The sequence below is a fragment of the Leishmania martiniquensis genome, chromosome 31, assembly GCF_017916325.1.
Source record: "Leishmania martiniquensis isolate LSCM1 chromosome 31, whole genome shotgun sequence".
Taxonomy (NCBI): domain Eukaryota; phylum Euglenozoa; class Kinetoplastea; order Trypanosomatida; family Trypanosomatidae; genus Leishmania; species Leishmania martiniquensis.
Window position 1 is genome coordinate 1,083,206 of NC_090166.1, and position 27,459 is coordinate 1,110,664.

Genomic DNA, 27,459 nt, shown 5'->3' on the forward strand with positions numbered 1-27,459 from the left:
TTCTGTTAGTGGAGAAGCGTGAGGAGGAGTGGCCGACCTCGTGAGTGCCGAGCTCAAGTAGCCGCGTATCGTTCACGGCCACCCTGAATAGAGCAGCAGCGCGCAAAAAAAAGAAAAGGAGAGGCACTGTGCGAGAGACAGTACTTTGCGCGCGATGCCGCCGGAATAGGATGGTGGTGACGGTGGGGCAAGTGTGCCAGTCTCCCAGTTCGACAGCTTGGGAGGCGCGTTCCATGATCCGATAAAGGAAGAGTGTGCCATGCCGGTCCACGAAGGGAGTAGGAGGGGCGGAGGGAGATGAGGGACATGATGGGGAGGTCTCCTGTGCCGCTCGGTGCGCCTTGCAACCATAGAGACGGCAGTTGATTCCCAAAGTACGCACATGGCTGTGCGTTCTGCTCACACATCCGCCATCGTCGACGGCGAACCCAGAAATACACCGCGGCCTACCGCCACTACTCTGCTAGGCGAGCCTTCACTCGTGAGGAGCCGTTGGCGACCAAGGGAAGATTAGATACCTTTGCACCTTTGCGCCACCAACGAAGGCGCGCTTGTTTCAAGCCAAACTGTGAGGGGCGCTGCTTTTACTTCTGTTGTTCACTCGCACGAATCGTGGGAAGACGCGCGAGGGTAAAAGAAAGAAAAAACAAAGACAGCCGCCATTCGAATCAGCCCCTCCCCCCCTACACCTTCCCTCCTCCCCTAGCAGCGCATACTGTGGCCACCGTACGGGCCTTGATGCAGCAGCAGCAGAGGAAGGGAGAGGAGGGGGTGGGGGAAGGGGAGCAAAGGAAACTCGCCAGCGGGTGCGCCACGGCACTCACGAACATCTCTACAGGCGCCCTCGAGAGCGTCCCCCACCCCCCTCTGTCTGACATGCCACGAGAGGAAACACACCCACACACACACACACCAAAGAACCACACGTCACCGCAGGGTAAGAGAGGCAGAGAGAAACACAAAGATGATGCGGATGCAGGAAAAGCAGCAATGCAAAGGAAGTGACGCGGCTAAGTGGCCCACACTGCTTTCTTTCTAGACGTGTTCCCCCCTCCCCTCCCCCAACAGTGAAGAAAAATGGGGCGCCGACGGAGGTTCCGGGTCCGACTCGGAGAGGGGAGAGCGCGAAAGGAGCACTTAGCGCTGCGCACATCAGTGGGCCTGTGCAGCTGGCAGTGAATCAGCACCTCGCGTCGAACCTGCACCTGATTCCTGCCCTCCTGCCCCCCCCTTATGCATGCAAAGGTCTGGAGGACACAGCAGTGGGTCAAGTATGTATCAGCAGGGTCCGTCCTAGAAGGCCGTTCAGAACACAAAGAAGCCGAGCACCATACATAGCGAAGAAGCGACGCGAGGTGAGTAGGCAGGACATGCACGAATGCCGAAGACATGGAAGGGTGGGTCGGGGAAGAATGGTAGCGAGAGGCCAGTAAGCGATCGGCCAGGAGCCCCCCCGCCTCCTTAACTGCCGCCTTGGCACTTGCAGCTATACAGATTGTACACAGCCCCCCCCCCCCCCACACACATGCACACACCCGAAGACGAAACAGGAAAGAGCACGACAGCGCTATGCACATTAGAAACAGAGAGTGAGAGAGGGAAAGAGCGACTGACTGACCGACTGACAGACAGACAGAAGGAGAGAGGGGGTGGGGGAGGGGCCCAAGAAAAAAAATGATGCGTAGCCAATGAGGAGTACGACGATTGGCAAGGCGTACCGCGCCAAGCGTATAAAAACGGAAGGGGGCGAAGTAAACACACACACACACCCACGAGAAAGAGCAAAACAGATGTGCACATCGGCAGACACATACTCCATGCGGAAACATTCAGGCCAACACGCACAGGAGAAAGGCATCAAAAGAAGGCCAACAGCAGCGGCAGCGAAGTGCATCTGAGCGCTTCCGTTAGGCGAGGGATACGAAACAGCGCAATGGAAAAGAGTAACGAAAGCGCTACAAAAAAACGCATTCAACAGCGACACCGACCAACCGCAAGGGCCATCTCGCAGAACTGACAGGCATTGTAACACACGCACAAGGAGGCAGAGACGTTTTGCAAGATGCCCACTGCCATCGATACACACGCGCGCGCCGACCACAGGCACAGCATACAAATTATGCACAAAGCAAAAAAAATAAAAACCGCATGAGAAAAAAAAGAAACAGTGAGAGGGGGGCCGTTTCCTTCTCTACGGCACATGCAGGCCGAGGGGCGAACAAATACAGACGACTCAAGAGAAAACGATGGCGCAGCGGCGTGCGTGAAGCCGTCCACTCTCTCCCGCAAGATGAGCACTCGAAGGAGGAAGCGCGACTCTTCTCTTCCGTTTACGGTGCGCGTTGCAGCTTCGTCACGTGGTATTGCATCGGCAGCTGCGTGCCTGGTCCCTTTCTCGACGAAGCATTGGTGAGGCTGGCAGGCATAGCGCAGAGAGGAGCAGCTGCTACGCTTGTCTGTACACCTCAGGTTTGCCTCTCTTTAGAGACTCCAATGCCCATTCACTAAGTATAGTGGGGGCTCTGCGTGACAGGCGTAGTGGGCTAGTGACGCTTCCTATCTCTCTGCTTGGCAGAGGACGATGACGATGTTGAGGGCGAGCGGCGCTTACCATTGCCCTTAGGGCAGGAGGACGATGACGAACGCTCATTCTTATCGGCCGAAGAGGAGAGTTTCTTTTCTGCGGAGGCAGAGCAGATGGAGGAGCTGCGGGAGCCGCAGCCAACAGTGCGGCTTAGGCTCTGCCGCTTCAGCTCGCTGTTCTTCTGGCGAATTTCTCGACTTCGGTGTGTTGTCGTGGAGGCCGTATCGCTCCCATTCACGTTGGCCGAGGACTTCCGCTGCAGCGCAGGCGAAACGCCAGACGCAGGCCTCTGACGCTGAGGTACAGCCGTGGCTACCTTCGAGGAGTTACCAGAGACTCTTGCGCCAGCAGGACGAGCGGTCAATGTGGCGCTTGGGACGGCTGCGGCGGAGGACGGCGCTTGCTGCTCATACATGCTGCTGGCGCTATTTGCCGCGTACATGGAGTACCCCGCAGTACTGGCGCCACCTTCGTTGAGGCCACCACCCGTGAGAGCAGGGGCGGAGGCGCTCATGTTGCCAGCGTACATGCTGCTGCCGTTGTACATCGACTCTTGCGCCACGAATGGCTCCTTGGCATCGGTGACAGACGCCATCGTGTTGTAAAGGCTGTTCGGAGCGTAGGCAGAGGAATCTCCAGGCTTGGAGGACGCGTCGGAGAAGCCAACGCCGCGGCGTGCAGTAGTGGCAGACGGCGACGTGCTTGTCACACCGCCGTTGATCACCAGCTTGGCTGCCGACGGAAGCGAGGTAGACACTTGGCCAGCACGGGTCGCTGGAGGCTGAGTAGAGGAGCTTCGTGTAGGAGCAGCTGCCGTCTCAGGCCCACAAAAATTCATGACGCTGTCCGTGTCTTGCTGCTGCGGCGAGGGGGACTCCTGCATCATGAGCTGTGGCTGCTCAAGCGGGGAGGCCCACTGCGCACCCGCGCAAGAGGGAATACAGCCCATGGCCTGCATCTGCATCATCTGCATCATCTCCATCTCTTGCATCTGCATCATGAGCATCTGCTGCTCCTCCATGCGCAGCATCATACCCATGTCGTGCACGGCGCCGCGCTTCATTTCATAGGCCGCCATGCGCTCCAATTGATCCTCAGCCGGGCGGAACATTGCAGGAGGCGGGAGGAGGAGCGACGGTCTAAAAACGCTTCTCGGACGAGGAGGAGAGGCGCTGATACGTGTGCGGAGCCCGCAGATAATGCCGGAAGCTGAGGAGAAGACGTCCCCTGCACACAGACACAACCGTCGGTAAGGCTCCAGCGGGGTGGGTCTGGGACACAGCAGGGAAAGAAAAAACGAAATGACGAGGGAGGCAAAGAGATGTCGAAGCAGGAGATGAGCTCTGTGTACGTGTGTTCACGAAAGAGCGACAGGTGCAGAGAGAACATACGAGACGTGAAGCGCTGACGCGCATGCGTGCTCGTGCTTGCATCTCCAGGGAGACGTCGCGTAAACGCAGTCGGCGGGCCGTTGGGGTGCTCAGCACATTACCAGCAAAAAAAACGAGCATCATAGACGTAGGAAAAATAAGGCGCGTGGTTTCACTTCTGCGCCCAACGTCTTCCTACTCTCCGCCCTACACACAGGAGTGCCACCCGACCGCCTCGCATGCCAGCCGCCCCGCGGTGCACCCCTCGCAGTGTCGCTGGCTTGGGGAAGGGAAGGGGGGAGGAAAGAGGCCCCACACGCTAGTAGGCAGAGCGAGATGCGCTCGGGTCACCCCGGGCCCTCTCTGCCCACCACATGGACGGCACCGACGCGCTCAGTGCTGCAGGTCGCTTCGACAGAACGCCACGCGCGACCTCACGGCCGACAACCGCAGCGATACATCGCCCCGGCTTCGCCACATGCACGGGCCACAGGCCCCGTCAACAGCAGATCTGATTCGGCACTTGACGGTGGGATAGGAGGGTGAGTGAGAGAGGGACTTCGTGGCTTCCTCCGCCACACAGAGAACAGGGCGCCGCGCCTTGCTGCCCGGCACTGAAATGTTTTCGCTGTCACCGGGAGTAGGGATGCTTGAGGCGAGTACCCCTTTCCGCAGAAAAGGAGCCTGAGGAAGTGAACACGCCTCTGTGCATTGTAAATGGGCTCTGCATAAGTGGCGTATGTTTGGGATGGCGATACTCATCAGCAACGCCGCTGAAGTGAGCACGAAGACTGGGCAGTGACTGATGACCACTCCCCATCGGAGTCAGTGGAGGATACTCAACGGCCCGCTATACCAGGTAAAGGCTGTGATACTCCCGCCCTCGGTCATAGTATTCGCTGAGTGCCCACGCTGAAACAAATTGCGGTGGTGGTGGTTGGGAAGAACCACACAACCGCCACCACCGCACCGCCCCCGCGCGCACCAACACCCACCGACGTGTATACATATACACCACAATACCAAAGTGCTCGAAGAGGACAGATCGGAGGCACATAGGAGAAGGCATGAGGAAGCTCCAGACATACCCAGAGAGAGAGTGGGAGAGAGAGACAGAGCATTGGCACAAAGAGATGTGCAGACAAAATGAAGAAGAAAAGCGTGCCGATATGTAATGAATAAATAAATTAATGCGAAGAGGCATTCAGCATCGACACTGTGGAAGGGAGGGAAGGGGGAGGGGCAGGGCCCAACACATCAGCGTGTGAAGGGGCAAATCGTACGAGGGGAGGGGGGAGAAGAGGAAAGGATGGGGAGAGGGGACGAGAGGGAGAGAGAAAACAGAACAGAAAGAAAGCGGTTACGAAGTGTGAGGGCACACGAACATATATTGCCGACGCTGTTCGTTGTTTTCTTTCCCCTTAAATAGGCTTAGTATCGTAGGTATGTGCTCGCTTCCTCGCTGCCCCCGCCCTTTCCGCCTCTACTGTATTCCGCTCACGCTCGGGTGAGCGGCGACGAGGCGTGAGAACAGCAGACATAGGCAGACCCAGAGGGGACGAGGGCGAGTGAACAAAAAAGAGGAAGGGGCAGAGCGAAAGCACAGCCGTCAATAGAAAAAGGGCGGACACCCTGAGCAAAGGGGCGGGTGAGGGAGAGGAAGAGCGGTGCTATCACCGACTGGAGAGAAGGCGAAATGAGGGCACACGTAGTTCACGCGCCACATAGCGCACACTCACGTATTACCCCCTACCCCCCAGCGGTGAAAACAAAGAGAAGTAACCACGATGAGCGCAGCGGGTGTGAGGGGAGGGAGGGAGGGAGGGGGGTGAAGGGGCAGAGGTCAGAGCGCCAAAGCAGATGAGGCTGTGGGGGAGAGAGAGGGCGCCTGACGTTCCTCAGAGGAAGAGGGCGTGCCAACACCAAGAAAAGCCGCAGAGGGTACAGCACACATGCCACACAAAAAAAACGTCCACAGATCCGCAAACAAACAGACAGAGGCGCAGCCGGCAAAGGGAAACGGCGTAAGGCAGCCAAATGGGGGAAAGAACAAAAGACACTATCTGGCACCCAACGTCTTCCTACTCTCCGCCCTACACACAGGAGTGCCACCCGACCGCCTCGCATGCCAGCCGCCCCGCGGTGCATCCCTCGCAGTGTCGCTGGCTTGGGGAAGGGAAGGGGGGAGGAAAGAGGCCCCACACGCTAGTAGGCAGAGCGAGATGCGCTCGGGTCACCCCGGGCCCTCTCTGCCCACCACATGGACGGCACCGACGCGCTCAGTGCTGCAGGTCGCTTCGACAGAACGCCACGCGCGACCTCACGGCCGACAACCGCAGCGATACATCGCCCCGGCTTCGCCACATGCACGGGCCACAGGCCCCGTTAACAGCAGATCTGATTCGGCACTTGACGGTGGGATAGGAGGGTGAGTGAGAGAGGGACTTCGTGGCTTCCTCCGCCACACAGAGAATAGGGCACTGGGCCCCAGAGGTACCACATCCACCAAGAGGTGCGCGAAGGGAAAGGGGGTAAGAATAGAGCGAATCAAAGGGGATGAAGGGGAGGAGGCACGGTGAGAGCGACAAGACATGTGCGCGTGGGTGCCACAGCAACGGCAGTACGAACACCTCCGCACACAAAGCCCCGTGTGGCTGTGGGCACAGCGTTTACACAAACGACGTAGACATACACGCACCGAGCACGAAAAAGGAAAAGGAGCCTGCGAGGGCGGCGAAGTCAGCAGGAAGCTCCGGGGCATTATATATACACATACGCATATTTCTGGAAGGCCATGGGCCTCCATGGTGACGGAGCACGAGTACCGGTCGACCTCCTTGTTACGGTGATGCTGAGCAGGAAAAAAAAGGGAGGAAGAGGGAGGAAGCCGGAAACGCTATCAGAAGCGTGATGATCCTGCACAAACACATACAAAGCCAAACAAGCAACGAAAAAAGGGACAACACTGGGCGTAACGATGCGGCGCACCGGAGCAGGAGGATGAGCTCTTCTTTCGAGCCTGCATAGAATGGAAGGGGCGAGAGGGGAAGGAGGAGGCAATGGAGCAGTAGCAAAGGTGAAAGAAAGGGGGAGGGGGAGGGGAACATCCGCGAGCGCAGCACGTCGCCTCTCCCCCTTTCTCCCGCAAAGAAAAAAGGAAGTAAAACCCCCGTGAAAGCATTCGGCGCCCTTTTGATTTTTTTTCACCCCCTCTCGCGTGCATGCGTGCGCTTCGCGCCCCGTTTCTTCGATGTGTGGGGCGACACTACATGGAAGCAGATGGGCAGCTGTTTCACTGCTGTAAAGGAGGTGAGAGACACAGCGGAGGCGGAACGGTGCGGACAGAGAAGCGGCGGCAGCAGCCTCAACGACACGCGACCTCAAAGTGAAAAAAAAAAAACGCACGCGCATTTTTGGCAGTGACAATGACGAAAGGCAACAGAAAGAATGAAAAGAGGCACACAGAGGGGGGCGAAGGGCGATAGAGAGAGGCAGGCAGACAGACAAGCGCGCCTAAAAAAAGCACAATCGACGAAGGCGACGTCGAGGGGACCACACAAACGTACACACACACATAGATAAGAAGACCACAAACAAAAAATAAGAATACAGACAAAGAAAAACACAGAGCCAACGACTTACACACACACACATAGATAAGCTCAGCCCTAAACACAACAAAAAAAAACAGTCATGGCTCTCTCTCAAGGAAAGACCACGGATAGCGTCACAAGAGGAGGTGCGAGGGAGGGAGAGAGAGGGGAGGCGCGAGGGAGTCTCTGAACGCGACACCGCTTCTCTATGCCACGGGGATGTTTTCCGGACCACTCGCAGAGTCTACAGACCAAATGGCTGCCATCTCGACTGATGCCGCCCACGCAAGGCATTCCACTGCTTTGGCTGCATTTGAAGAAGCGCATGACACCCGATGCAGAGAATCCGATCGACGAATGTGCCACGCACATCGAATGCCGTGACAGAAAACAGAAAGGATGCAAAGGTCTGCGGCGTATGATGAAGTGAAATGGTGCTGACAGAGGAGGGAGCAGAGAGTTAGCGCCGACATGTACGCCACCAAGGCAAAACATGAACACACCACGCACCGTGCAAGGCTACTAGCCGATGAAAGGCGAAGGTGAGGATCGAATGCACAAACAATGAGGGGACGGCATACACACTTACCCTCTGCGTGTGCATGCGTGCTCGTGCGAGTCACCCCCTGCGCTTCCCCATGCTCCTTGCCCTTTCTTCCCACGAGCGTGACAAAGTCATGCTAAATAACTGGCCCCTGACAGTGAAGGTGCTACCAAGTCACCATCAGCTGTCCCCGCACCTGTGTGTGTGTGTGCGATGGAGAGGCTCAATGCTACTTGTGTAAACAAGCGCTAGTAAGCGACAGGTGAGATGACGGGTCACGATAGGAGGATGAGAAACAGGAGACACACAAACACATAAACAAGCGGAGAAAGAAGAAATGCACCGTAGCTTTCAATGCAGAGGTAATGAGGCAGGACAGCGCACGCACCTGCCCACCGAGTCATCCACAGGGAACCACGTACGCTACCAAAGAGGGGGACACTGTACGTAGCACTCGAGAAAGAGACGTGAGGGGAGGAGGAGGACTCAGCGCAGAAGAAGAAAATCGTGCGGGCCATCGCATGCACTAGGCGCCAACATGCACACACACACACAAGAAACGAAGCGAAAAGCCACTCAACAACAAAAAAGGACGAGGCCAACCTCCACAGCACATGCGAAACTGACCGGTCAAAGGAGCGAGGCAGTATGCGCAGCGCGCCTCTCTGCGACTAACGCTTCGGGCCTCGCCTCCTCCTGTACCCCCTCTGCGCCTTCATGGCCAAGGAGGCACGCGTGGCTCAACGCTTTTTGCCTTTTCGTCCGAGTCAACTGACGCCGCTGGCCAAAGAGTGTATCGGGCCAGCAGACAGACGAGACGGAATAGAGTGGGAGGCACGAACTGGCGGAGGGTCCAGGGAGAGAGGGGGGAGAGGCGGAGGAGGGAGAGAGCGGCTGCATACAACGATCCCATACATGGAGCGCCAAAGCAAGTGAAAGCAAGTGCATCGAGTGACGCAGCGGAGGCTCGCTTTTTCGACGAAGACGCCCTACTGGACGCCTCCCTGTGTGAGCCGTTCGTGATGCAAAAGACGCTCCGGTGCATTTCCCTTTTGCGCGCACATGTGCCTGTTTGCCCGGCACCCCTTCTGGGGACTGAGCATGAGTGAGAGTGCCGCGCACGAGGTGTTGCGTTCTCACTCGTAAACCCACGCATGCGCGGAGAGAGAGAGATTTACACACAACTACACACCGACACCCTTCGGAACGCTGAGCACAGATCAACACAACGCGCCTGTCGAGACGCTGGTGTCCACTAGACGCTCCTCTTTGACACCACCCGCTTGGTGCCTCCACCGCATAGTGCCAAAATCCTCTTCTTCAGTGCCGCGCTGAGTGCCGAACCGCTTTCCTCACATGTGCTGGAGAGGGGTGGGTGGTCCATTTTGCAGGAGGCGGTGCTTGGCAAAGCGATTCCGGATGCCGATGACTCAGCGACAGTCAGCAGCACTGAGTGTAGGCTCCTGTCGGCAGGCGCGGGTGAGGAGTCCCGTAGCGGCAGAGGGGTGGGCAAAATGGCGCACGCAGGCATGTGAGGTTTCTCGATCAGGTGCTGCTGCGCAGCCATAACGAGCTCGTGCTGATCTTCCTGGAGCCGGTGAAGTTTGTTCATCGGCAGCAACGGTAGCTGCTGTTGCTGTCGCGCCACCATGGGCGTCGCGAGAGGTCTGAGCTCCATCTGCAACAGCCCCTTTCGTGGCGGCTCTGGTGGCGTGTTGATGCTCACCGAGCGCTTTCGTCCTGACCGCGGCAAACTTCTTCGTGGGCCGGCCATTTCCACCTTTTCCATTATCGAAGTCTCCGTGGCAGAGTCCGCCTCCGTCGTCGGCGATAGTGCCGCGGGGTGCCGCGACTGCTTCCTGCCTTTCATAGCGGTGATCGCCTTGCGAGCATCCGCTTCCCCCAGCTCGATGCTCGAGTTCATCCAGTTCTCGTGATCCACGTAGGCGCCGGGGTTCCTGGATCCGTCAATGGCTTCGGTGGTGCGGTCTGCCTCCTTCACCACTGGCGTGCTGCCCTTTCCACACCCGCCGCAGAGTGAGGGGTTCGAAGAGGTGCTACCGGAGGTGTGCTGCGAGCGAATCAGCGACGGCAGAGAGCCGTCGCTGTCGAGTGAGCTGAAGCTGTTGAAGACGATACGGGTGGACGACGAACTATGGCGAAGGTCGCTGACGGCAACACCGATCTCGGCATCGCTACGCGAGCACCCAATCGCGTCCAGAGTGTCGGAGCGGATGGAAGGCGGGTCGCTGTGATCAGCCAAGATGCGCTGGCGGATCGGCAGCATCTTCGGTGTGGAATCGGGGTCGCTGATGACCGGTGGGGGCGATTCGTGCGCTGCCAGAGGCTGACAGTGCCGCGGCGATGCAAACGTCGGAAGAGGCATGCTCACCTTGCCATCTGAGAGGCGCTGCGTTCGCGTAGGCACGGGTGGCAAGCGCCTGGGCAGAGCAGCGGAGGCAGGAAGGTGCGTTTCCATGGTGGCCTCTCAGCGAGCCGAAACTGGGTGTGTGTGAGAGATGAAAAGCCTCGACGTCTTGTACAGAAGAGATGCGGGTAGGTATTGCCAGCGCGCACTGTCTGCCAGAGGAGCACGTGTGACAGACGGTATGACCGTTCTGGAGGGGTGCAGGGAGGTGCGCACAGCTGTACCCCTCTGAAGAGCCTTAGGCCTGTTGGGTAAGAGAGGCGGCAAAGCAGAGAGAGGGGGAAGGGGCAGGGGCGGCGACAGAAGCAACGACTGCTTGGAGAACAGGACTGAAATGGTGAGTGGAACATGAGCACTCTAATGACCGCGCATGCGCGGGTGTGTCCGATGCCTCACCAGCGGAGTGAAGGGTGAAAGAGGAGGGGATGCCGATGGGCAGGAGAGTGAGACGGTGGAGCATGTCGCCTGCAAACGGCGAGAATCTCGTGCATGGGTGCTGTACAGCTGTGGGCGAACCGACCAAATGTCGCGAAGAGCAGCGGTTCGCGCAAAGAAAAGATACGCACACACGCACTTTCGAAGAGGGTGCCGGTAGGCGGGTCGCCGCGCCGCGCGCCCGTCTCATTCGAGGCAACGGCGCGGCCGGCAGCTGTGTTCACATGTCTCGCAGAAATGGGGAAACACGTCGATAGGGGCATGCGCCTATCCACTGTCTAGAGCCAAAAAGGAGCGACGACAGACAGCTGGAAAGAAGCGTAGGAGACGCCACAGACGCATGCACGCACATACACACACACACACAGCGGTTACCGCGGCCATAAAGAAGTGCGCGCCGGAGAGAGAAAAAAGCGAGAACGAAGCGCACAGAGTTACGCTGGCGGTGTTATCAGAGGGGAAGAAGGGGGAAGGGGGCACAGAACACGCAGAAGAGAGGCGGCATGGTCGGTGGAGCGCGAACGACGCGATGGATCGACCACGCACCGTGGGCTTTATCTCGATCTTCTCTCCCTCTATTTTTTTTTGATCGCTGCTTCGCTTTGCCGGAGGACCGTGGGAGAGGAGGAAGACGAGAAGAGAAAGTGCGTGGGAGAGTGAGACGTAAGTGCCGAGGAGCGAAAGAAAAGAGGCGAGAGATAGAGAGAGAGAGCAGACATCAGGTGCGGAACAGTGCTGTCTCACAGAGACGGGAGGCAGCGAGGGGGGAGAAAGCGAAAGGGACGGATGAGAGAGAGAGGACGAAAGAAGAGAAGGCATCACGGAAATACAACACAAAAGGGAAGGGGCAGGACAATGCAAGCACAAACACATACACATAGATAAAAGGCAAAGCGAGAGAGGATGCCCCTCGAGTACGAATATATATATAGAAAAAAACACGTTTAAGAGGCTGCGGCGTCACATGGACTACGACAGATCGAGGGCAGTGAAGGGGAAAAAGAAGAGAGAGAAAGAGAGAGAGCCATACAACAACATCGCTGAATAGGCAAGCCATAAAGATTAACGGGTGTGGCAACTCAACGACTTGGCAAGCAAAGCGGGCGATGGCTCATGCGCATCTGCAACGCTTTACTCCCCACCCGAGAACAACGAAAAAGGCACGATAACAAAGCAAAAAAAAAGTCGATGAGAAGTACGCATCATGCCGCCTCCCCTCCCCTCTACTCCTGTGAGCGACAAGAGAGGGACTCACTTCACACTCTTTTTGGGTCGGCGGTGCATGCGCAAGGGGTCGGGAGTGGCGCACGAGTTACAGGAACTCCGACGCTGAGCGAAGTGTTTCACTGCTGCCTTGATCGCCGCCTGGGAACGCTGCAGCAAGCTCGGCAGTCGCCTCTCATCCCTATCCGGCGAGACCGGAATAGGTGGGCGCTTCAGACGTTCTCGAATCGACGACCATCGAGACTGGTGACGAGCTTCGCAGCCGCTCAAGAGCTGGGGTGGCGAGGGCCTCGCTGCGAGACTGCTACGGGTGGCAGATGCCACAGCGGCGACCATCTCCATGGCGTCTTCGGTGTCCTCAAAGTCGCCCATCGCGATCGAGCGGAGGCCCGCCGCGCCTGAAGAGGGCTCCCACCCCGGTGATGCGGTGGCCAGCGGAGTCAGCGCCTCGGTGGATCTCGGCGACTCACTGACGGTCGACTCCCCATACGTGCTACTGGCGAGGCCGTAACCTATTGGAGGCTCCTCCTTCGTGTCATTAGGCATAGGCCGCAGCAGTCTTGTGTAGGCAAAGCGCCGCTGCAGGGTAAGCATTGCACGCCTTCCCCACATCCCGACCGAGTGGTCCGCCTTGCGCGGTGTCGGCCCGTGCACTGCGGTATGCCGGCTTCGGAAGAGCGAGGCGCGCGACGAGCCTTCGACGCAGAGCGGGGGAGAGACAGCAAAAAAGCTAACAGCGATTGGTGTCGAGGGGCGCATATACTCGTACTCTGCAACTGACGGGTCCGTCGGCGATGGCGACAGGTTCGTTGGTGTCCCCCTCAGGACAGCAGTTCGCTGCCGCGGCGTTGGGGTCCCTTTACTCTCTATCGATGGCGTTTGCGATCCCCAAAGGGCGCTGCTGCCCATGCGGTCTTCCACCGCACCGAAAAGGCCGTTCCGCCTCGTCTCTTCGCTGTTGCCCACTCGGCTGGCAGCGCGCGCCTCACTTTCCGGCGGCGACGTCTGTGTTGCATAGAAGCAGCTGCCCATACGACACTCTATGCCCGTCGTTGGCGCCGTTCGGTGGGTGGGCACCCGCGCGGCCAATTCCTCGTCCACGGGCAGAGGATTCGCGCCGCAGCTCTTGTCTTCTGCAGCGTCGTCCCGGCACATCAGCGAGAGTCGGTCCAGCGACGGCGTGCGGTAGAAGGTATGCGTACCATGCGCGAGATCAGAAGCGATTTGGCCCACCTCATTTTCTTCCACCACCAGCGGTAGCGCGCGTGGGGCACGTGGCACGCTTGCGCTGCTCTCGCACTTGGTGCGGCAAGGACCTTTCAGCGGCTTTGGTCCCCTCTGCGCGGAATCGGTCACCATGCCACTGCCCTTCACCCGCGAAGCCGCCCTCTCCGCCCTACTAACATGGGATTCTAGCACTGGATTAGGGCCTCCGTGGAAGATGTACACGGCGCCGTGGGGCCCATTAGGTGGCACGGCTTTCGTTGACCGGGCGCCAAAGTCGGTCGATGGCGGCCGCGTTGGTGTCGACGGCACTGCCTCAGCCGCCACCTCAGACGCTTTATTCACCAAGTGCTTTGTCGGCTTGCTCTCAGGCATCCGAAGCTGATGCACCGCCCACGGCAGCATAGCGGTGCCCTCCATGTCTTTGTCCATCACGAAGCGCAAGGAGGGATCGCTGTCTTTGCGCGGCGGGTGGTGGGCGCGCGGCTCCGACAAGGAAAGATGCTGTGAGCCCCCCGCTGCCGAGAGCATATGACCGCGGGAAACGCAGCCGTTTGCCTGTTCGCGTCCAATTACGCCCGCGCCGCCGCCGTTGGCGCTGACGGACGCGGGTGCCGTGCATGGTGCCGCCTCCGCCGGAGACCGCCGTGGGGTATGCGGTGGCTCGTACTCGAAGTCGAAGAGCGGCGGCAGCGCACGAGGAAAACCGCTGCTCTTCTGCAGAATGGACGGCTGCGGCGTCACCGCTGCCGTTACCGTAACCATTTGGGCGCGCAGAAAGTTGCTGTAGTCCACGTTGCCAGCGGGCTCGCCTGTAAAGCGTACGCAGGGGGCACGGCGACAGTGACGCCCCCTTAACGGGGTGGCCCTTGCAGAGGTGAGGGGAGCGCCGCCATCTGTCTTGTCCGACACTTCGGGGAGCGGAGACGGACTCGATGACGGCCCGTCGACCGTGCCTGGGCCGTAGCCACCTCTCTTGTATCGATTCGCATTTCGGAAAGGCACCGGTGGCCCGACTTGCATGCCGGCAGCGTTCACCGGGACGCAGTACCGCTGCTTGTTGTGCAGCACGACGACAAGCCAAGCCGGTGTCGTGTCCATGAGGAGGATGACGTAGAGGGTCGTTTCGTGTAGCGGAGAGAGGAGAACTGACGATGACGCCACACAGAAGTTCCCGCACGCAGTGACAGCAAACAATGGAAACGCGGGCGTCCCTCCCCTCCTCGCCCCAAACGAGCATTGAGCGCCGCGAACTTCTCAAAACACGGGAAGGAAACTGAGACGCGACAGCCCGATAAACGCGCGTGTGTGTGTGTTTGTGTGAGCGAGGGGCGCAATAAATGTGATGGAGGAGGAGTTGAGAGTGAGTACCGAGGCAGGGCATACGTTGGGAAAGTTCCGCGTCGCACTCTCGACATGCAGCACACACAAAAAGACCGGTTTGCCTTGGTGGTCGACGACCTCAAAGTCGATGAGACTGTGTGATTCCAACACGCACATCGAGTCGCATGCCGATATGTGAGATGGACAATTTTTACATAATGAGGCGGCGTACTCCAAGAGGGGAAGGCCGATCGGAGGAGAAAGACAGGCAGACAACAAAGAGGGCGAACAAGACCGCACAACATGCACACGAAGCGCAGGGGGTGGGGTTGTAGTTCCGCACAAAACGAAGGCAGATTCAGACGGGCTTGTGAGTGACCCTCTCAACACAACTCGGCAATACCCGCCGCTCCACGGGCAGTATGCTCTCGAGAGCGACGGAAATGATGCGACGAGACGTGCTCGAGAGGTCACATTTTCTCGAGAGGCGACAAGACGATGAACACTGTTACGTCGCTCAGAAGCAAAAAAGAAAAAGCAGAAAAGCGCACGCAATTGAATTGAGCGAAAGAAAAAGCAAAGTTGTACGCTTCTCCTTATCGAAATTCAAAAATGCCCTTCACCGTGCTGCTTGGCGGCAGCTTCAGCACCTTACGTTTTGCGGAATCGCCCGTGTAGGCGGTGGGGGAGATCAGCTCGTTGCTGTACTTGGGCGGAACTCCCGGCCGGTTTGAGATGGTGATGTGCGGTATGGGGTTGGCGCAGGGGAAGTGTGCGTCGTCACGACGTACGACGACCGCCACCCCATCGGCGTCGCCGACGACGAACTCCAAAGTGAGCGTCACAGACTGGCCAAGGAGCTTGGCCAGCTCGACAAGCGTCACGGGGTCCATCTCACCACCAAAGTACTTTGTCGTCAGATGAAACTCAGTCTGCACCACCTGTGCTGTTGTAAAATCCGAAGGAACCAGGCTGAGCAGCTTTGCCACATCCTCTTTGCCCCGTATGCCGATGCAGGCGTACGTCGGGACATGCGGGAGGTCGCGCAGAAGCGATTCGTATTGGCGAGCCAAGTCGATCGCCTGGCCGACGTCGGTGTCCGTGACGGCCGGCAGCGTGTGCGTACCGTTTTCTTGCAGCTTTTCCCACATCATCTGCAGCATATCATCGAGGGGAGTTGTAATGTCAAGCACGAGTACCACCTCTCGCCGGTCCTTTGGCACCTCGCAGGCCCGCACAGCTGTGCGCACGAAGCTGCGCGTACTCTTAATCTGCGTCTGGCGCTCCTTCAACGTGAGATCCGGGTCCACGTAGATGGTTCGGTGCCCCTTCCCACGCCCAAGAACGCGGGCGATGCACACCTTGTACAAGGCGCTCTCCCCATCGGGGTGAAACCACGTCACCGTCAAGCTTAGCGGTAAATCGTCGTAGTCGTGATTCATGTCAGCGTCCAGGTTCATCTTGTCGATGATCAAGTGCGTCATCTTTGGCTTTGCCTGCGTGGCCTGCCGCAGCGCGGCGAGGAATTTGTTGCGGCTGCCACACTCGTCTTGATTCACCCAGCGGGGGCGGTACTCCGCTTTTTGCAGTAACACGTAGAGAGCGCGGCTCAAGACAGACTTGCCACACCCCTGTGGTCCAACGAACTTGACCACATCGAAATCTAGCGCTCTACCACCCCACTGCAGCGGATCAGGCTGGTACTGTCCGCACGCATCGTACAGCTGTGGGTCGGCGTCCAAAGCGGCCTGGAAGTCTTTCTGGAGAGAGAGCCAATCATTTCGCAGCTGGTCCAGCTCGTCACGCCGCGCATGCGGCGTGAGGCGCTGAGTCATCTGCAGCCACGACGCAAAGCGCAGCAGCCATGGCATGCGGCTCGCCTCCCACTCATTCAGGCAGTCCCGCACCTCTGGCTGCTGCTGGTTCAGTCTCTTCTGGAGTCGCTCCTGAAGAGCCTTGCCGAAGAGCTTGTGGTTGACAATGGCCTCCCGTGTGGCGCGCTCCATGATGTAGAGGTAGGACCTTACCTCCCACATTCGCATTACCTTCCCGTCCGCGTTGGCGCCGTACATCACGCATCTCCCCGAGTCCATGCGTTTGTGGATAGAGTCCAGAAGCTGCACGTAATCAGGTGAGTTGTACAGCACTGGACCGCTGTAACTGGCGAAAGAGAGGCCGACGCTTGCGTAAAGTGCCTCCGCTTCTGCCACAGGGAGACACAGGCCGTCCTGCATCGAATACGGCGGTGCCGCATGCGGCGCACTCGCGGCACCTTTAGGCGAGTGTGCTTTATGCGCCTCCGTGGCCTTACCGCTGGAAGGAGCGGTGCGGCAAGCAGATGCGGTCTCAAAGGCGCGCCCGTGAAGCGTCACGGCGTAGAACCGCAGCTCCTTGACGGCGTCGTCGTTCATGCGAGGCTGACTGTCTGACAGTATAGCGGTGAAGCAGCTCGTCCACATGTTGCTGCGGAGAGTATCGTGAAACAAACGCACCTGCGCTGCCGTCAACGTGCCAGATGGCACAACGCTCGCACTGGAGTTGGTGGGCGACAGCGCAGCCGTTCCATCGATCGACCATCCACGACCGCGTGGGAGCATCGCCTTCCATAGCCGAGAGATACGGACGGCGTGCGAGTAGCGGCAGCCAAGTTTGCTGTAGTAGCGCAGACACTTTTCGGAGACGTGGTAGTCGAGCACAATATGTACACCGCTGCTTCCGATTACCCAGAAACGGCGAGCAATATCATCGTCAGAGACATCACTGTTCGTGCCAGCGGGCGACGAAGGCTCTCCCTCGTGCGCGGGAGGAAGAAGAAAGGCGGAGAGGTGCCCGCACGCCCCGTTTTCTTTCTCCATAGAAACGACGGTCTGCACAGCATCCGGGTAGCCATAGGGGCTACCATCGGAGCCGAACTTGCGCAGCCCGTTCACAGCCCCGACGAGCACGTAGGCGCTCGTGCCGCTTGGCGAGTCCGCTTTTACGTAGACGCGTGCATTACCTTGCGGCACGCACTCCCACACGTCACGATGCTGACTGTAGACGGGGTCGTCCATTCCACAAATCTTGCGCTCCACAAGAACGAACTCGCGCTGGGGAGCGGCAGCCAAAGCAGACGGGGGAAGATGGAACACGCAGCTCGCTTCGCGGCATCGGCTCACGTGGGGGAGGCTTGTCTCGAAGGCGTTGGGGATACGGAGTGAGTCGGCGGTGCGGTCCGTTTCTGTGAAGCGGCCCTTTGCTGCCCCTTTACCGCCCAATTTCTTCTGGGAGGTGGCCGGTCGTCGGCTGCGTCGTGAGCGCCCTCCCCCGCTGGCCTTCGGCTGGCCATCTCGTTCGGGACTTCTGCGGAGAGAGCCGCTCATGTATGGTGAGTACGCGCCAGTCCAGAGCACACGGATATAATGTAAAAAAGGCTGCCAGAAAGATGAACGTCACTGATCTGCGCTGTCACGTCACGGGGCTTGGAGGGCAGAAGAGAGGCGAGAGGGAGGGCAGACGCACGTAAGCATTCAGGTTGCCTTCCACCAAACATATAAATGCCCGTCAGTGAGCGGAGGGCATCGGTGCCGTGATGGCAGAAAGAAAAAGGAAAAACAGCGGCAGCGATGGAAGGGAGCCTTGAGGCTCGACATTCCCCATAGGGGGTAGAGGTGCTACGCGCAGCACACACACACGGGCCGATACGCGCACTGACACGGAGCGAGGCAAAGCTGCACAAAGCGGATCATTCACTGAGGGATGCCCACTAATGCGCAGACATCCGATGAAGTGGGTCGGTCTGTGACTAAAGCCACGCCATCCTCAAGACACCGGCGTCTCCTCGGTGAACTGTTTGTTTCGTCACCCCCCCATGCAGTCACTTTTTCTTCTTTTTACGGCCAATGAGAAAGCAGTGAGAACGCCGTGCTGCTCATTTCTGCGGCATTCATCGTACTGCTATGCAAAAAACCTGTCCACTCTCAGCCATCCAGCATAAACATCAGCTCCGATGTGTCTTCCTCTCCCAAACAACCTGCCACGGGCTCCATCGCGCCCTGCGACGCGATCGTGGGCGCATGCAACATTGGTGCGCCAGCCCACTTCCCTGCGCACCGCCCCTGACCCACACTCCGCCCACCAACACGCCTCGCGCGTGAGGCCGCTCCACCTGTCGCGCGTCGCTCGGGGGCGGCTCAAGTCCCCCACACCGACTGGCAGAGTAAGAGCCGGGCGAGACACATGCGAGCCCCGACAGCACCTCGACCATCACAGGGATAGCAGACGCGGTTTCTCTGCTGCGTGTGGCTCCAATGCAACGCCGCCCACGACGCCAGCACCGACGTCAGCAGCAGCAGCACGTCGCTCTGACTTCGCACATGACGTAGGCGCTTGCCCCTGACACCACCAGAGGAGGAAGAGGCGCACAAGTGTAGACTGGTGGTCAAGGGCAGGCGACGCCGTGAAGCGGGGGATGGGGGGAGGGCGGGGCGGAAAGAAAAAGGGAGCACTGCGGAGTGCGCAAGACGGCGATGCCGAAACAAAACAAACGAGGAGGCGAGGAACCGTCACAGAAAAGCTGACCACCGCTTCGAACGGCGCGGAGCGCTTTTGCGACGGTTTCGAAGCGTGACGGTTCGTGTGTGTGCCTTTGGGGGAGAGGGGAGGGAAGGCGAAGGAGGGGAGGTGCCGCCGTGGGGAAAGAAGGAGAGAGAGACCGAGAGGTGCTCCGTGGGGCTGGCAAGCACACAAAATGTACGGGGGGGTGCCCGTACAAACAACAGGCAGGGAAGCTGATGAAAAGGCGCACATAGGAGGCCTCGCCGTGCGTCACAGAAAGGCGTCAAGACACTCATACGCGAAGAAGAAAACAGTTTGCGACAGCTCCACGACAAAGACGTCCAAAAATGCTCGCATGCATCCAATCATAGCTGAGTCAGGGCTGCCGAGAAGATGGCGCCCTGCCGTCGAGTGGCGCCATGCGCATCAAGAGAGTTGGCTCGAGGAAGACGTCGGCCAGCCCTCTGGCGCGCTGCTCTGCCTGCGTGTCGGCTTCCCCCCTCCGTCGCTTCCCGCCGCTTCATTGCAGCAGGCGGCGCGCTGCGTCGCCATGCTCATGGCAGCTGCCCCGCGTCTGCCCCCCACCCGGACTGCTGCACGGGATGCCGCACATGTCGCACTCTCCGAGGGCGGATGGGTGCGCATCACTCGCGCTCCTCGCACCCACGGATGCCTCGCTCGGACGCAACGCATCGCACCAGCTGTGCCGCGGCAGTCCATGCGCGCGGCGCACGCATGCTTGCCTCTGAGGGACTCTTTCAGGGCCGCGCCGAAATCTGCAGGCTCCCTGCCCTCGCTTTCCCTCATCGTTTCTGCTGCGTGTGTAGAGAGCACACTGAAAAAGACGTAAGCGCACACAGCGAGGAGCTGTAGCGGATTGCGGGTCAAGAAGCGTACGCGCACAGGCTGTGTATAGGTCCGACAACCCGACGGCCACGAAGTGGGAGACAGCCACGCGTACCTACCCGAAGACTTACAAAAAGGGCGCTGCTAACCTGCGCGCAGAAGAGGGAGGTGAAAAAAAGAGAGAAGGGGCCCTTTATATCACTACATGACAGCAGTAAAGAGGAGTTCGATACACATACATACAGAAGACGCCGACAGCGGTGGGGCAGGGAGGAGCGAGGAGGGAGGAGGGAGGGAGGGGGGGGAATAGGTAGCGGTAGGGTGACACCATAGAGAAATCGTCGTGTTTTCTTTCTGTGGATAGACGCTCGCCTGCCTCTCTGGTGGCACCGCGGTGCGCACGCGCGAGCAGACAACAGAGAACCGATTGTATGAGGAAAGGCGCACACATGGAAACGATCAACTCCAACACAAAAACACATTGCGGTGCTACGCAAATTCACACATACACTCACACACATGTGCACAGAGCAATGGAAAGAGTTTGTGTGCGTGTGTGTGTGGTGTCACCCTTTTTACCTCCCTGAAAAGGCACTGGCAGCAACGACGAGTACATGTGTATGTATATATATATATGTATATCTTTACGCAAAAAAATACCCTAATCAGAGTTGAGAAAAAGAAGAGAGCAGCACAGACCACATCGGAGGAATACAGGAGAGGTGAAGAACACCGGCAGAGGAAGCCGGGGAGGAATGGGGGAGGGGGTAAAGGTGACGTGGGGGAGAGGGAGGGCGAGGGAAAAGGCATCAAACACGCGGGCGAGCCTATACGCCATACGAACGATGAGTGTGTGTGTGTGTGAGGGAGAGACGGCGAGGGGTCCGCCGGTGCGACATGACCTCCTCTGCGACAGTCCCTCACCGTCTCCTCGTTGACGTGGTGAAAGATGAAGCATCGGACCCGAGAAGAGGGCGAGCGATGATGGAAGAAGAGCAGCAAAGGGGGAAAAAGGAATATGACGATGCCCACTGCACAGGAGGGCTGTGACAGCCGCCGCCTAACAAAAAAATAAAGCACACAAATACATATATATACACATATGTATATATGAAACGCGAGCGACGGGAAGGGGCGGAGGAGGATGGGGGAGCAGCCACCCCAAGAGAATAAGAAGATAGAGCTCCACAAGGCATCATTGCAGCACAGAGAAAGAAAGCCGCTCAGCTGCGTGGGCGGAGTGACGCTTTAATTACGTCCACACTGAGATTGTTGACGCAAAAATGACGGCGTACGGAAATGGGGACGTGTGTGTCGACGGGCTGGCTGAGACAATGCCCTTGTGCGGCTGCGGGTCCCTCATCGACGGCGCAGCGTGATGCACGCATGCAAAAGTTTGCGTCGGCCCGCTCTCCGAAAGCGTCCTTCGTGGAGCCGCTGTCGCTTGACTCACTCCTGGAGCAGCACATGAAAGATTCTGTCGACAGGCCGAGATGAGAGCCGCTCTCCGGCGCGTTGCGTTCGAGCCACTGCACAGTCTCACTGCCTCGGGGTGCCTCTCGAGTGAGGTCTCTGTAGCTTCGCTTTAGGCCGGCTGCGGCGCCACGCCCGAGCTGTACGCACCTACTCGTGATGCGGCGGAGCAGACTGCTTTGCTTCGGTCGGTGAGGCTGCAGCTCTCTTGAAATTCTGACACCAGACCCGCTTCCGCTGCGAGAATTGAGGGATTGCCAGCCGCTGACAAGTGAGCTGCTGTACTCCTTTTCACGAGTTGATGTCGGCACCGGACTGACAGATTCGTGCGACGAGAATACGGGGACAGGGCCCAAGGGCTGCCGCCACGTCGGCTGAGGGAAGGAGGAGTCCCGCTGCTGGTCGTTGTGTGAGATACGGATGGAGTCGGTCTCGCGTTGGACTCGAGCACCGATGGCCATAGCGGGCGGGCTGTCCTCTAGAAGGGCAGAGTTCGCAGCTCTGAGCGTGACGCCCTCCGCTAAGAGACTGCGCTCCGACGCCCTCACCAGCTGGGGATCGCTGCATGCCAGTTCACTACTGTCATACTGCTGAAGCTCGAGCAGAGAAGAAGCACCACCACCAGTGACGAAGGGGTTGGAAATCGAGAAGGACCAATGACAGCGCTGCTCAACATGACCGTTTGTGTCACCTGTGACGATTCTCGGCCCTGCTGACGCAGGTGGAAGGGGCACGTGCGCCTGATGGCGAAGAGCTGGCGGGGCTTCCCCGTTTCTGAGTGCTGAAAACTCGCTGTCTTTCCACGAAGAGTTGAGCATCATAGCTGTAGCTGGTGCTCCCGCGCTTAGCATTCTAGTATCCTGATGGGGCATGAACGTGGAGCTGCTGTCACTGGCACCGCTGCCAAAAAGTGCATCACCGGCGTATGGTGTCAGCAGCGCCTCGCCACCGTAGTCGGTTAGGTATGCAGCCATGAGAGGAGCCTGTGTGTAATACATCCAAAGGCTACCGCGCTCACTGCCCACGCACGTCATGGGGCGGTGGTAGGCCTCCTGCTGCGGCTGTGCCGTATGAAGCGAGAAGCAGGTCTCGCTGATCGACCATCTCCCACTGCTGCCCACAATTTCTTCCCGCACGCCGCCCCCGTCTCGAGCGCAGCCAGCGCTATAGGGTATCATGTGCGACGCCACCGGGGCACCCGCCCTAACAGCCACAGAGCCAGGCAGCGCAGCCCCATAAACATCACTGACCCCGTAGCTGCTGGGAGGGCTAGTGCCCCGCACGTAGGCGATGCTGGTGCGATGCGGGCTCCCGAAGAGGCCCAGTCGCTGCGCCTGCTGTGTCTGGATTGGTTTTTGGCGATGAACCTTTGCTAGCAAGCCCGAGGAAGACACACTACACACCTCCGCCACCAATGCTCTGTCTGAGAGCTGAAGTGCCGGTGTCGAGGTGCTCCGGTGAAACCTGAGTCTCGAGCCTTCTGAGGTGTGCACGCCGCCTGACGAGCTTTCAACAACTACAGAGCTGGGCAAAGAAGGGGTGAGGGCAGACAAGTGCTGCATGCTTGATGATGCAGGCGCGGCGCCGGCAGAAAGGTTGCATCGACCGCTGCTGCTTAGCAGCGTGTTGCTCCCATAGCTGTATCGACGGCTGCCGTGCGCCCCGCCTGCGCCGAGCTCGAAATCGTTTTCGTAGTGATTGGAATCGCCCCTCACCCCGTCCAACAGACTGCTGTCCTCTTTCGTGCGGCCGCCGTGTCTGCCAAGCGGGGTGGCTGCCTGAGAGACGCGCGCGTCACTGCAGCTCGCGTGAGAATACGACGCCATCCGCCCGGAGGGCGCGGGGAAGAGGGGGAGGGAGCGAGTGAAATGGGAGGAAGAGAAGACCAGCCACGCACGAAGGCGAGGAGGCGCACCTCTTCGTAAAAGCTAAAGGCGATGTGGCAGGGGAACGCGCATGCCAGTGACGTAGCAGAAGAGCGCGAAGGCACAGGAGCACCACCGAGTCATCTGCTCCCCCTCCTTTCCCCTAAACCCCAGAGAGCCGTGAGTGTGAGGACTGTTCTGTTTTCAAGTGCGTATCTGACGTCGATGCGACGTTCATAAATCGGTGATGGTGACGCGGAGCGACGAGGCAGAAGAGAGGGAAGGTGTGTGTGTGTGTGTGCCTGTGTGTCTGTGAGGGTGGTGGCTGTGATATGGGGTGGGCCTTCATATGGCTGGTGTGGCGCATGGAAGAATGGCGTGCGGGAGAAGGGGGTGCAGGCGGGCAATTGGATATGCGGGGCCATTACGCCGTGAAGACGAAGGAGGAAAGCCGTGCGCGAGCGATGGAGGTTTCCACGCGTGCGCAAGCGCAGGTGCCTATACGTTTATGCCCAACCTTTCTTTCTTTTTCTTTCTCCAACTCGTGTCAGAGGCCGCGAAACGCGCTGCGGGTCAACATGCGGTGTATCGCACGTGTCGATGTCTTCCCGCCCTCTTTTTGTGTGTTCGCGTTGCCGAAAGGCGGCTGTGCTCGTGCGGGACATGAAACGGAGGAGAAAAAACAGTTGAGGCCAAAAATGGAAAAAAAAGGGCGGCGCGCACGTGCGCGCAAACGGTTACGCCTCTGCCTTTCATCGAAAGGAGTCGCCGTTGGCGTGGGGCACCTTAGAGAGGACAGAGAAGGCAGCGCAAGGAGAGTGCGGAGAAAGAGAGACCTCCTCCGCCGCGGGAACGGCGCCATGTGGGAGAGTACTATGGACAGCGACCGAAGACACAGGCATGGAGGGCTCGAAGCTTCAGGATATGAAGTCAGCTAACCTGCCCCCCACTCATGCCAAGAGTCACAGAACGGGCCTCACCCCGCGATGCTGAACGCCGCGGCAGCAGATGCAAAGCCAGAGAAGGCAGGCAATATTTTTATGTGACAAGACGGTTGATGCCCAAGAAGGCGCCGCCTGGCCGTCCACACGCCCTCCGCTGTTTACTAAAGAAGGCGTGCCGAGGTCGGAAGTCAGCGGAGACATGTAAGCGTGTCTCCCTTGGCATGGGTGTCTCCGTGGCCATTCGCGGTGCGTTCATGAAAAAAGAGAGAGGACACGTGCGAGGGACAGCCACAACGCTGACAACAACGGAGACGTCTCCATCGCCCCCAACACGAACTGTAGCAGCGATCAACGGTGAGGGAGAGAGGGAGAGAGAAGAAGTCAGAGTCCCGCGCAGCCTCACAGTGACAACGACTGAGGGGACAGACCAAACGAGACGTTGCGCGCACGACGACGGGGCGAAAAAAATCAGCAGCAGCCCCAGTAGCGGCGACCGTGACACGCCAGAGGGGGACGGCTAAAAAAACAAAAGCAACGTGCACATGCATAGGAGCACTGAAGAAAAACGTGAGATGGAGGGGTAGGAGGAGCTGTGTGTGTGTCTGTGAAGGGAGTCGGAGGGAGGGAGAAAGAGAGACGGAGAGCCGTTGTCACGATCGCTGAGAGCGCTGATGCACTAGAAAAAAAGGAATGAAGAGCATTGCTAAAAAAACGAACTGAGGATGTACCCTCACAACAGATAAACCGAGCGAAAGAAAGCGTCGTGCGCGACGAGAGAGAGGGAGAGAGAGACAATACACATGCGAGCCCACAGACACCTGTGGTGCACCGATGATGGAGGGAGGGGCAGGAGGAGGCGAATGGAGCAGCGAAGCCAAGAACGGGAAAGAACAGATCAGCGGGTACTGCTAACAGCCTCCGGAGCTGTCCCGCAGGTCTTGCAAAGCGTGTGCCCGTGAAGGAAAGGGGAGGGATGAGGAGCTTTGGATCGGTGAACGGAAGGTTAGTCACATGAGGACCACCTGCTTCGCCTATGGCCCGCATCCTTTCGCTTCTTGCTCGAGGAGGTTAACGGGTAGTAACGAACATTCTGCACATAGAAAAAGATAAGGAACCATTAATGACGAGCTCAGGAGCGGGAGGCGCAGCAGCGCTCCAGATTGTCTATGTGCAGAGGCGACCGCACATAGGATATCAAGGGCGAGCATGCCTACACCCTAAATCGCGGCGCCGACTTCCAGGCCACGCCACGCCTACTCCTCCTGGTCTGGCGTAACGTTCGCGTAGACCCGTGGAGGGGTCGGGTAGAAAGGCGGGAGCGTTACAACCATAAGGTCACCGCCGCGGGCGGACATCAGGAGACGAGCGTCATGATGCATTACCAGCATAGGCGGCATGCCCGACGTTCGCTGCGCGAGAGCCGCTTGCCGGCCGAACACGAGCGCAGGAAACAGCGTCATCCGTGCGAGGTCGGCGGCCTGGAAGGGTGCTAGTGCCTCTCCTTGGCATGGAGCTAAGAACACAAAGCCACCTTCGGGGGGTGAACCGACACTCGGCTGGCAGAGCTTCCGCAAGACGTTCGCAGAAAACAGCGGATTCGGCCACCGGTTCCTAACTAACACGGGAGAGGGACGTGGTAAAGTTTCGACTGCGCGATGAGGGAGGGAAAGCATCGGCAGACGATGCAGCACTAGTGCTGTATCCTCGCCGCGGCTGGCGCGGGTGGTCTCACGATATGCCAGAGGGCTCGTGGGGAAAGGGGAGGCTGCAGAGACGGATGGGCAGGTGCCACCGGTGCCCAGAGGATTTGGCAAAGCGCTCGTGCCGCTGCTGCAACGGCTAATGGAATCTTCGCTATCGCTGCTTCGGTCGACGTCCTCGCCAGCAGAGCAGCTGCTCTGACCCTCTATATCCTCCGTTGCGGCTCGCCTGCGGGGCGCGCAGGGCGCACGACGCGTCGCTCTTTTGTGCTGCTGCGGTGCATCGCCCGGCTTCGCCTGCCGCGCATCATTGGGACGCGTGATTTTTCTCGGCAAATCCTCGACGCTAGACAGCCTCTTCACCTCCACTCGGCTACTCCTCGGCGAGCCGGAGCGACACCGGCTGCCGAGCTCGTTATCGCCGTCGCGACAGTAGTCCTTAGGGACCGCGTGTGTGGTGGGCCTGCGAACGAGGCCTTGACAGCCGTTGCTGGCATGCTCTCTTTGAGGACCACTGCCCTCATGAAAGCCGCCCCGGTGCCCGGGGGCTTGAGGGGGGTAGCGGCGGCTCATGCGCTGCGCCGTGGAGCGTCCCGGCACCGTTTCGCTCGCTGAGAGCGGCTCCACGGTGCAAGTCAAGCGCGCTGAGGGGCTGCGGCACTGCGGCCGTGACGATGGCGACGACTTCTTCCCCACAACCGGAGCGGTCGAGCACCCGTTACGCATGGTAGGGTGTGGGATTTCCTCAGTGATCTTCCGTTGTGGTGCTGCCTCCTGAGGCGCGCGCGAGAGCGCTGTCGGCGCTGGCAGCGGCTGCGAAGAGGGCGCCCCATCGTGTTGTGCCGCGCTAGGCTGCAGTGCTTCGGGGGGCGTTAGAGAGGGGAATACATGGCTCGGCGCTCCCTCTGGAGCTTGCTTTGGCTGTTTCTCGTGCAGATTCCCAGCCGCCCCCAGCGGATTCAACGTTGTTACCGCTACAGTTGCTGCGGTATCTGGGCCGCTGCGGGGCTGAAACGGGTCGCCTGAGTGCGGCACTGGGGGCAGTGCAAGCGAAAACATCTGCCGGCCGCTCTGCCGGGAGAGCGTCACATATTCCTGCTGCGTCAACTGAGAGCGCTCCATCTCGTAGGTCAGCCTGGTGCGCCGAGGCATGCCGTTTTTAGGATACGACAGGTTCTGCGACTGAGGGGCATCAACGAGCACTGCATTTCGGTCATCCAAACCAATTAAGGTGACACTGGAACGGCGACGTCGCACGCGGCTTGCTGTTGGCGTCTCGCCGCCGCTGGGGCCACGTTGGCAATCTGAGTTAGGCGTCGAGCGCGAGGGGGATGCCGATGGGGGTGTTGACGAGTGGGCAGTGACACTCA

General features: G+C 59.1%; 4 protein-coding genes across 4 annotated transcripts; all 4 read right to left on the bottom strand.

Annotated features, from left to right (window-relative positions):
- Nucleotides 1-2,543: 2,543 nt before the first annotated feature.
- Nucleotides 2,544-3,695, bottom strand: LSCM1_01517 (uncharacterized protein; the record flags this gene model as incomplete). The annotated part of the gene is made up of 1 exon (XM_067319124.1): nt 2,544-3,695. The coding sequence occupies one exon, from the start codon at nt 3,693-3,695 to the stop codon at nt 2,544-2,546; it is 1,152 nt and encodes a 383-aa protein (XP_067176403.1).
- Nucleotides 3,696-9,346: 5,651 nt separating this feature from the next.
- Nucleotides 9,347-10,477, bottom strand: LSCM1_01518 (uncharacterized protein; the record flags this gene model as incomplete). The annotated part of the gene is made up of 1 exon (XM_067319125.1): nt 9,347-10,477. The coding sequence occupies one exon, from the start codon at nt 10,475-10,477 to the stop codon at nt 9,347-9,349; it is 1,131 nt and encodes a 376-aa protein (XP_067176404.1).
- Nucleotides 10,478-12,205: 1,728 nt separating this feature from the next.
- Nucleotides 12,206-14,503, bottom strand: LSCM1_01519 (uncharacterized protein; the record flags this gene model as incomplete). Its single annotated transcript, XM_067319126.1, has 1 exon — nt 12,206-14,503. The coding sequence occupies one exon, from the start codon at nt 14,501-14,503 to the stop codon at nt 12,206-12,208; it is 2,298 nt and encodes a 765-aa protein (XP_067176405.1).
- An 818-nt stretch (nt 14,504-15,321) lies between these two features.
- Nucleotides 15,322-18,087, bottom strand: LSCM1_01520 (uncharacterized protein; the record flags this gene model as incomplete). The annotated part of the gene is made up of 1 exon (XM_067319127.1): nt 15,322-18,087. One exon carries the CDS (start codon nt 18,085-18,087, stop codon nt 15,322-15,324), a length of 2,766 nt encoding a protein of 921 aa, XP_067176406.1.
- Nucleotides 18,088-27,459: the final 9,372 nt, after the last annotated feature.